Source organism: Cebus imitator, unplaced genomic scaffold, assembly GCF_001604975.1.
Source record: "Cebus imitator isolate Cc_AM_T3 unplaced genomic scaffold, Cebus_imitator-1.0 Scaffold203, whole genome shotgun sequence".
In the NCBI taxonomy this organism is placed as follows: domain Eukaryota; kingdom Metazoa; phylum Chordata; class Mammalia; order Primates; family Cebidae; genus Cebus; species Cebus imitator.
The window spans coordinates 43,130-53,663 of NW_016107518.1; the positions used below are offsets into that span (position 1 = coordinate 43,130).

A 10,534-nucleotide genomic window follows, 5' to 3' on the forward strand; every position below is an offset into this window, starting at 1 on the left:
TTTTTAGTAGAGACAGGGTTTTGCCATGTTGGCCAGGCGGGTCTTGAACTCCTGACTTCAGGTGATCTGCTTGCCTCGGCTGTCCAAAGTGCTAGGATTACAGGCGTGAGCCACCGCGCCCAGACCTTTTTTTTTTTCTTTTTTTTTGAAATGGTCTCATTATGTCACCCAGGTTGGATGGAGTACAGTGGTGCCATCATGGCTCACTGCAGCCTCCACCTCCCATACTCAAGAGATCCTCTCACCTCAGCCTCTTAGGTAGCTGGGATGACAGGTATGCACCAGCACAAGTGACTAATGTTTTGTAGACAGGGGAGTCTCCTGTGTTGCCCAAGCTGGTCTAGAACTCCTGGGCTCAATTGATCCACCGGCCTTGGCCTCCAAAAGGGCTATGATTACAGGTCTTATGTTCTTAAAATTTTTCTTTGACATGATATAGTAACTTAACATACTGTTGTTTTCAACAGGCTAGTGTTTTTGATTTGTAAAAGAACTCTTCAGAAATGAGCTCATTTTTACTATAAATTGGGACATTCTCCATTTCTTTGTATTTTATAGAGCAGTTTAATTGTCATGGGCTCTGTCTTTTGAAAGCTTGAAAGCCTGAAACAATAAAGCCAGCCGCACCTTGTGCATGGGATAGGCATGGAATGGAGGAGAGAGCGCAAACTGCAGTCAGCCCTCTGTATCCTCGGGTTCCGGATCCTTGGATTTAACCAACTGTGCATCAGAAATATTCGGAAAAAGTAAAACCACCCCTCCAAAAAATTCAAAATACTTTATAACAGCTATTTATAAACCGTGTATGTCGTATTAGGCATTATCGCAATCTAGAGATGATTTAAAGTATACAGAACGATGTGTATAGGTTATATGCAAATACCATGCCATATTGTATCAGGGACTTGAGCATCTGTGAATTTTGGTATCTCTGGGGTCCTGGAACCAATATCCTGAGGTTTTTAAGCAACGACCGTATTCGATTTCTTCTTTGGGTATTAGTCTATTCTCTAATGTTTGTTTTTTTTTTTTTTTTTTTTTTTTTTTTTTTTTTTTTTTTTTTTTTTTTTTTTTTTTTTTTTTTTTTTTTTTTTTTTTACCTCTTCAAGTCAATGTCGGAAACTTAACTTTTTGTAGACTACTCATTTGCTCAGTCTCCCGTAAGCAGACTACCACTGCAATCTAAGCAACCGATTTTTTTCCCCCATCCCATGGGCAAACATTAAGATAAGCATCTATTGATGTTGAAGTTGTAGAGAGTTTTCCTGAGCATATAAATGATGACAGCCTTTTTTTGCTAGGCACTTAGACGATTCATCAAAATGAAATAAATTACCCACACGCTTGAAGAAGAATCTGGTTATTTCCTAATCTGGGTGCTGGTTATGTGAGGTCTACAGTTTACGAAAACTTATAAAGCTTTACATTTACAATATATACAGTTTTCTGTATATTTCAAGTTTTTAAAATACGTCTTTTGCCACAGCCCGCAGCTGTGCATAATGGCATTTGCTTATAGTGGAAAACATGGCAATGACCTGGAACCCTATGTCCCGGGATCCTACTCGCTTAAGTTAAACAAATGAAATAACTACCGCTGTCTTTCCTAACGCCTTCATTCGGACCTCTGTTAAAGTGCCGGTTGGCGCTGGTTTTTTCCCCGGGAAGGGTTCTGGGAGATGGAGGAGACGCAACATCTGGCCCTCACCACCTCCAGGGAGCGGCGGTCCGCTCCCAGCCGCACTCTAGCAGGCCCCGCCCACCCAGAGGACGTGACTCCAAGTCACGTGACCGTGGAATCAGCTGACCCGGCGCCAGCGGAAAAAGGAGTTCCCGGGCGCAGGCTTCCTGGCGCGATGGTGAGGCAACCGGGGTGAAGCAAGGCCTGGCCTGCTGGAGCGGGAATGAGAGGGCAATGGTGGCTCCAGAAACGGGGGAGGTTGTCTCCACTGGCCTCTCCGCAAACACAGTGTGTGTGGGCGTAAGGACTGCGAGTCTGGTAGAGAAAAGTCCGCCGCAGCCCCCTTCCCCAGACGGGGGCGGGTAAGACAAAGCAGTCGCAGGCTTAGACTCCCTGTGCCTCCCTGGCGGAGGAAGGACCCGTGCCTCCGGGGGCAAAAACTGGGGCTTGTCTGGAGCTGGAGTCCTTTCAGGTCTTCCCCAGCCCCAAGAGGACCTCCCAAGGACGCCCACTTCCCCAGCCCTTCTGTGGGACTTGGACAGGAGCGTGCTTAGAATCAGGCTTACTCTTCCACACTGTTGGGAAGCCTCTCTGCTCTTTCCAGAGCCAGAAAGTAGTAGTTTTTGGGTTGAGATTCATCCATCCATCCACCCACCCATCCACCTGTATGTTCTGAGTGCCGAGTCTATACCATGCAGTGTGCTGGGCACTGGGAGTGTAAGGTTTATTCTCGGTGAGGTCTATTGCCGAGTTTAAAATGAGGAAACTGAGGACTGCATGAGAACAATTAGACGCCAATTTATTCGGCTACCGGGTGAGGGTCCGTGGTCCTGGGGAAAAAGGCAAGGGAAGTCACACTTGAGGCATGGGGTTATATGGGGAGGGAAGGCGCTCTGATTGGCTGCAGAGAACAGGACGTGGACGTAGCAAGCTGCTATAGGTAGGTAGGCGGGATTTCCGGTGAGCGGGCTGGACGGGGCAATACGCTATTGGGCAGGTTTTGGCGGGGCTTCATTTAAATTTTGGCAGGGTTTTCCAACGGCTGGCTAGGTGCCGAGTGCAGAGTTCAGTGTTGAGTGCAGATCCTGGTGCTGAGTGCAGAGGGGATTTCCAGCGGCGGGTTAGGTGCGAGTGCAGAGTTTAGTGTTGAGTGCAGAGGTGGGCGTGGCGAAGCTAGATGCTGAGTGTAGATTCTGGTGACGTAATTTCAGGCGTGGAGAGGGATGGGCGCGTCCGAGGCAACTGGCCTTACATTCCGACCCTTTTGATGATATAGGACGCCGCTTCTTTCTGGCTACTTCCTGCTGAATAGGGGCAGAGTGAGGTGGAGGGGTCCGTTGGCCAGTGCCTCGATTGGGAGTCGGTTATAGGGGTGAAGTATCATCTGGTTTACGGCCACCCTGGTAATTTCTCTCATGTGGGCCTGTAAAAACTTGAGAAAAAAAGGGTCTAGTGTTAGTAGAAGACACACAATGATAACGGGGGTGATAATAGGAGCTAGCCAGCTAAGCATGGGGGATTGCCACCAGTTGAGAGACGAGGCTGGTGCGCTCTGCTTCCTGCGGAGGTTCTTTTGGAGGTGATAGAAAGTGTTGACATTTTCTGCTACAAGGCCTGTTTCATTGATGTAATAGCAGCACTGCTCCTGGAGAAACAGAGACGTACCTCCTTTTTCTGCCGTTAGTAAGTCTAGGGCCCGTCGATTCTGAAGAGTCACCTGAGCCAGCTATATGATTTGCCGTTGGAGGGAGCCAAAAGAAGCGGCTGACGCTTCAATAGCCACATGGAGCTTGTCTTCCAGTTGAGCGGCCGAAGTGACGCTGTAACCCATGGCACCGCTCGCTAGTCCAGCTGCTACTAGAGAGGATGCTAAAGACAGGCCAACTGCTATTGGGAGGAAGACTGCTCGTTTCCTCTGGTGATTAGGGGAACGGTGTGATGAGGGATAGGAACTCGGCTTGTCCGTACACTTCTAACTGCGGCACTAGTGTGACGGGCACACAAGGGAAAGGGAGGGATGTATCAATAACTTTGGTTAGGGTTCCATTACACCAAAAGTACCCTCCTGGAGGCGCGTAAAGGGAGGATTTTACTTTTACTGTAGCGTTGTAGCTGGAGCTCTTGGCTGTTCTGTAGCAGAGAGAGAGAGATTTTGAAAGTGCACCTTGAACAGCGGGATACCCGTTAAGGTGGTATTAGGCTTCTCTCTCTCTCTCTTCTTTCTGTCTCTCTCTTTTTCTCTCTCTCTCCCTCCTTCTCTCTCTCTCCTTCTCTCTCTCCTTTCTCTTTCTATCTCTCTCTCTCTCTCTCTCCCCTTCTGTCTCTCTACTTTCTCTCTCTCCCTCTCTCTCTTTTTTCTCTCCCTTTCTCTCCTTCTCTCTCTCTTCTCTGTCTCTCTCTCCCTCTCTCTGTACCTGCTTAATCGTTTGTTGTAGACTTGGTGAGAAAAAGAGGGTCTGCACGAAGTGGTATAACACTTTAGGCCCTATATGTAAGGACTGGTGGATTTTAGTAATAATTTTTGGGGCTTGTTCCGTGGAAGGGCGATCTTGTTGTTTAAGAAGATCCAGCCCTGATTAGACTCAATTCCTCCCCTTAATATGAGGGCCTGTTTCTCTGATGGCGAGTAAACTGGCGGCATGGCTGTGGTGGGGAACAGGACTGGAGTGGTCAAGGATTTTACTGCTGCATCTGCCCTTGCATTGCCCCGGGAAGCAGCAACCTGCTGGGCCTGGTGCCCTTGGCAGTGGATGACAGCGACTTCTTTAGGCAGTGATGGAGCCTGTAGGACATTAGAGATTTGGGTAGCGCTAATTATGGGGGACACTTTCGTAGTAAGAAATCCCTGCTCTTTCCAGAGGGCAGAGTGGCAGTGGGTAATAACAAAAGCATGCTTTGAGTCAGTATAGATATTTGCTCGCTTTCCCTCTGCTAACATGAGAGCTCAGGTTAAGGCAATGAGCTCTGCCTTTTGTGATGTGGTTCCATCGGGGAGGCGACGTGCCTCAAGGGTGGCTGAATCTATAACTACTGCATAGGCTGCTTTTCGCCGCCCCTCAGCTGTCACTATTGAACTCCTAACTACATAAAAGGTAAGGTCTTGGTTAGGTAGGGGGAGGTCAGACAAGGCCTCTTGAGGTTTAGTAAGTGCCTCTATTAGTTCAGGACAGGAATGGGCTGGGGAGGGGGAATGGGATGGAAGGGGAAGCAGGGTAGCCAGGTTGAGTGGAGAAGTGGGATGAAGGCTGACTGTAGGATTTTCGATAAAGAGTAGATGAAATTCCTGTAGGCGAGAGGGTCCTAGGTGAGCGAGAGATTTGTGAGAGAGAAGGTCGGTTAGTCAATGAGGAGAGAACACCAAGATAGGCTGGCCTACGGTAAGTTTTAGGGATTCCTTGGTGAGTTCTGTTGCTGCCTCCAGGGCTTGCAGGCAAGGCTGCCATCCCCTGACCGTGGAGTTGAGTTGTTTCGATAAGTATGCTACTGGACGATACACAGGGCCTAGGGGTTGGGTTAGGACTCCAATTGCAATAACTTGTTTCTCGTCAGTAAATAAGTGGAAGGGATGGTTAAGGTTGGGCAGTTAAAGTGGGGGTGCCATGGACAGAGCAGTTTGTAGGGTTTTGAAAGCTTGTTTTACAACTCCAGGATGAGAGAGGGGTCCTGTGGGTGTGTCCTTAGCCGCCACATACAGAGGTTTAGCTAGAGTGGCAAAGTTAGGTACCCAATGACAGAAGAATCCTACAAATCCTAAGAAGGAGAGAATCTGGTCTGCAGTCTCCGGAGGTTGCAGCAAAAGAAGTGCCTGCTGGCAGTCGGTTGTTAGGCTTTTAGTTTTGGGGGTGAGGCGAATGCCTAAGTAGATTACTGAGGTGACTGACAATTGTGGTTTAGCGGGGGATACCCAGATCCCCAGGAGAGTGGCAGTGTGCTGTTGAGACAGAGAGAGGGAGGGGCTACAAAGCAATAGGTCATCCACATACTGGAGAAGGAGACTGGGTTGGAGGGAGCAGGAGCTGAGGTCAGCTGCTAAGGCTTGTCGGAAAATATGGGGGCTGTCTCTAAATCCCTGGGACAAGACCGACCAGATGAGCTGTTGTGACAGGTTGGTGTCAGGATCGGTCCAGGTGAAGGCAAAAAAGAAGTAAGACTCTGGGTGAAGGGGAATAGTAAAGAAGGTGTCCTTGAGGTCAAGAACTGTAAAATGAGAGGTAGTGGAGGGAATGTTGGATAATAGGGTATATAGATTGGGGACCACTGGGTAGAGGGGTACCACCGCCTCATTGATAAGGCATAGGTCCTGAACTAGGTGGTAGTCGCCAGACGGCTTCTGGACCAGCAAGATAGGAGTATTACAAGGGAAACTGGTGGGGATAAGGAGTCCCTGGGCTGGAAGCCGGGTGATGATAGGCTTTAGGCCCTGGCGGTGGGTTTTTGAGATGGGAAACTGAGGACGTGAGGGAAAGTGGGTAGAGTTTTTGAGAAGTATTGTAACTGGTGTGTGATGTCTGGCCACTACGGGCTTGGAGGTGTCCCATACTGAGGGATTAACTTCCTCAGGAGGAATAGGGGGTTCAGGCGAAGGGTTAAGACAGGGCGTGATACCGGTTAGGAGTAGCAGTAGAAGGTGGGCAGAGGATGGGCTTGAATGTGGGTGGCCAGTGAATTGGAGGGTGGCCCCTACAGTCTGGAGAATCTCTTGTCCTAAAAGGGGGACTGGGCATGAGGGTATGATGACAAAGGAGTGGGAGAAGGGATGTCCCTCAAGGACACAGGCTAAGGGACGAGTTTGGTTAGGAAGGGAAGGCTTTCCATTAATTCCCCATGACTGAAACCTGGGAAGGTATGCTAGGTCCTGAGTAGGAAGGCAATACAAAATAGGGAGCCTCTGTATTCACTAAGAAGGAAATGGACTTACCCGCTACTTGCAGCATTATCCTGGGCTCAGCGAGGGTGATGGGGGTTCTCGAGTCTGAGCTCCGTCAGTCATTCACAAGGCCAAGAAGTTCAAGCGAAGGGACTGCTTCCTGCGGACTGGCCTGCCCTCCACACAGAGGTGTGGGCGGTGAGCCTGCAGCCCAGGATGGGCAGTCAACCTTCCAGTGTCCAGTCTGTTTGGAGCTTGGGCAAGGTCCGGGGGAGGATGAGGACAGAGGCACTGCCGCACCCAGGTCCCTCCTGGCCACATTTAAAACAGGGCCTGGGCGGGGCCCTAAAAGAGTTTTGGAAGGGTTTCGATGGATCCCCTCCACCGGGTGCTTGGTGGACTGCCGGCCTCACGGCCGATGCAAGAGCCTGGGTTTGGAGGCTTACTTTCTGCTGCAGCTGGGCCTGACGGGTGGCCTCAGCTTTTTCCTCTTGGCCATTACAAACTTTAAATGCCAGGTTTACCAGGTCCTGTATGGGAGTTTAGGGGCCCTCCTCAGCTTTTTATAGTTTCCTCCTTATATCAGCCGCTGACTGGGAGATGAAGTGGGTGGCTAGGACTGTAGCCCCGCTAGGGAGGCCAGATCCATCCAGGTATGGAGGATCATAGCATTAGTTAATTGGTTAAGGAAGGCAGCTGGGTTTTCATCAGAACCCTGAGTTATTTCCCTTAACTTGTCATAATTAACTACTTTCTGAGCTGCGCTTTGCATGCCTGCTAAGAGGCACTGTAGCATTTGGTCTCAGCGGAGGTGGCCATCTTGACCGGTTTGATAGTCCCAATTAGGGTCTGCCTCGGGGACTGCCACTGCGCCTACTGGCATTTGATTGTTTGTGAGATGTACCTGATCAGCGTGAGCCTGGGCTGCTGTAAGAATGTGGTCACGCTCATCAGGAGTAAGAGTGGAGGACAGGATCACATAGGTATCATGCCAGGTTAGGTCGTATGCCTGGGTGAGGTAACGAAATTCTTTGGTATAAGCTGTAGGATTGGTAGAGAATGACCCTAGGCGTTTTTCAATGGCTGATAGATCAGAGAGGGAGAAGGGAATGTACACTCGGACAATGCCTTCTGCTCCGGCTACTTCACGGAGGGGGCATAGGAGAGGAGTCTCGTTGTTGAGAGTACAGTGTGAGCAGGCGTGAGCACTAACAGGAGAGGCTAAGTGGGGATCAGGACGAGGAGGAGCAGGAGGGGGTTGAGGTTTCACATAAGGTGGGGGGTCAGTAGGTTGGGCGAATGGAAAGGAGAGCTCTTCGGGTGGGTCAGGGTTGGAAAGGGAGGAAGAGGAGGGTGGAGGAGCAGAGGGTGATGAGGAAGTTTCCTTGGCCAGCAGGACCTGGGCGGTGGTGCAGGAGGCCAGAGGGCAGGGTGGGAGCGAAGGTACCAGAAAGCCTGCATGTAGGGGACCTCGGACCATTTACTGTTCTTTTGGCAGAAGTTGTGTAAGTCTGTCAGAACATTAAAGTCAAGTGCGCCCTCTGGAGGCCACTTAGACTGGTTGTCTAGGGGATACTGTGGCCAAGCCACAGTAGAGAGGAAAAGCAGCCTCTTCTTTTTAATGGAAAGACCCAGTTTGGGTAGATTTTGGACTAGGCACTCTAATGGTGACTTAGGATCTGGGCGGGACTTCTGATTGCCCATGGTTCACCTTCTTGTGGAGTTGTTAGGGGTAAGAAAGGAATATGGAAAGGTATTATACCCAAAGCAGGCAGAAGTACTCCTTTCCCAGGGGAGGGTGGCTAGAGAACTTACAGGCGGCAACGATTGTGACGAGAAAGAAAATAAAAAGAGACAGGGCTAGGGCTATCTGAGACAAAAACCACATATAGGATTGACAGACAAAGGGTGGGTGCCCCCCAGGTGGGAGACTGGTCTGATGCCTTCCCGTCCACGTCCCCGAAGGGATGTTTCAGGGCATCTTGGCTAAGGTGTACTTGTATAACCCCCGGGCCTGGTTACCTTCAGTTTCCTGAGATGAATCACCGTTATGCCTTATGACGTCCCCGTGGAACCGCACGGGTTGAGGCCCACAGAAGCCCTGTAGCCGTCAGGCCGTGGGACTACACATAAACTCACTCACTCGGGATTAGGAAGAGAAACAAACTACGGTTACTTAATTAACGGGAACTTATGTGCCGAAAGGCTGATTTGAGATAAACGTTTTAGTGCCGTAAGCTGGGGGATTTGGTCCTGTTGTTAGGCAGGGCCCGGATCTGCAAACGGGGCTTCTGAATACCCAAACCTCGGCCGCTACTGCAGAGATGTTCGGAAGGCGTCCCGGACTGCACTTCCGAACACTGGAGAATATGAGAGGGTTCAGGAAGGTGGGGACGTCTCCCTCAGAATCCCGACCCTGAGAAACCCCTCATGGGGAGAAGACAAGAGTATAGGGACGTTTCCTCTATGCTCAGGTCCTTAGGACGAGGCTGGGACCCTGGGCCCACGCCGAGAAACAAGAAGGAGTCCCTGACGCGTCTGTGATTACGAGCAGGGAGTCCATGAGGCAGGCAGCGGGACAGGTTGTGGGTAACAGAAGTCTTACCTTGCAGTAAGGATGGAGCAGTTCCCTGTTCTGGCTTTGGATGAAGGAGTCAGTTTCCCCCAGGACGGGTCTTACAACTCCTCCCAGGTTTCGGCACCACTTGTAAGGTTTATTCTCTGTGAGGTCTATTGCCGAGTTTAAAATGAGGAAACTGAGGCCTGCATGAGAACAATTAGACGCCAATTTATTCGGCTCCCGGGTGAGGTTCCGTGGTCCCGGGGAAAGAGGCCAGAGAAGTCACCCCTGACTTCTCTCAGGCGTGGGGTTATATAGGGAGGGAAGGCGTTCAGATTGGCTGTGGAGAACAGGACGTGGACGTGGCAAGCCGCTATAGGTAGGTAGGCGGGATTTCCCGTGAGCAGGCTGGATGGGGCAATATGCTATTGGGCAGGTTTTGGCGGGGTTTTCCAATGGCCGGCTAGGTGCGGAGTGCAGAGTTTAGTGTCGAGTGCAGATCCTGGTGCTGAGTGCAGAGGGGATTTCCAACGGCGGGCTAGGTGCGGAGTGCAGAGTTTAGTGTTGAGTGCAGAGCTGGACGTGGCGAAGCTAGATGCTGAGTGTAGATTCTGGTGACGTAATTTCAGGCGTGGAGAGGGATGGGCATGTCCAAGCTCCTGGCGAGGCAACCGGCCTTACAGAGAGGATCTTAGCTGCCGAGGGAAGAGGAATCGAAGGCTTGAATTGGCAGTCATAGTTAAGGCTCCAGGGACAGAGACCTAACTGCGCCTTTTGTGTATGTAGGGTTAAGGGGGCTTCCTGGGGATGACTTCAGCCTTAAAGGGGGATGGCAGGAGCTGGCTGGCTGAAGTACAGTTTCTTTACCAGGGTTTGGGAGGCAAGGGTGTGAGGCGTGTGTCTTCAGACAGGGAACAGCATATGCAGAGACTTAGGTGAGAGAGAGCATGGCTCCCCAGGAATGAATGCATGTCATGTAGCTGGGAGAGTATCTGGAGGTTAGTGAAGGATGAGGCTGGACAAGTAAAGACCAAATCTTCCTGGCTCTTGGGTCACCACAATCAAGATAATGAACATATTGACTGGCCCCCGAAATTTCCTTGTGTGAGGGGCTATTTTAGGAAGTATGATCAAGAAGGGCCAGTCTTCCCAGGTGCGGTGGCTCACGCCTATCATCCCAGCACTTTGGGAGGCTGAGGAGGGTGGATCACCTCAGGTCAGGAGTTCAAGACCAGCATGGCCAACATGGTGAAACCCTGTCTCTACTAAAAATACAAAATTAGCCAGGTGTGGTGGCGCAAGCCTGTAATCTCAGCTACTTGGGAGGCTGAAGCAGGAGAATCGCTTTAACCCGGGAGGTAGAGGTTGCAGTGAACTGAGATAGTGCCATTGCACTCCAGCCTGGGCAAGAAGAGTGAAACTCCAT

At 50.6% G+C, this 10,534-nt stretch overlaps 1 protein-coding gene across 5 annotated transcripts in view; it reads left to right on the top strand.

Moving 5' to 3' along the window:
- The first annotated feature begins 1,754 nt into the window (after positions 1 to 1,754).
- Positions 1,755 to 10,534, top strand: part of COMMD4 (COMM domain containing 4) — an 11,876-nt gene continuing 3,096 nt past the window's right edge. For 2 of the 5 annotated variants that reach the window (XM_017547974.2, XM_017547975.2), the window contains exon 1: positions 1,755 to 1,859. In XM_017547974.2, coding sequence (XP_017403463.2) covers positions 1,857 to 1,859 — 3 coding nt within the window. In that variant the 5' untranslated portion in view covers positions 1,755 to 1,856. The other 3 variants (XM_037745523.1, XM_017547981.2, XM_017547977.2) reach the window with 3 other exon arrangements.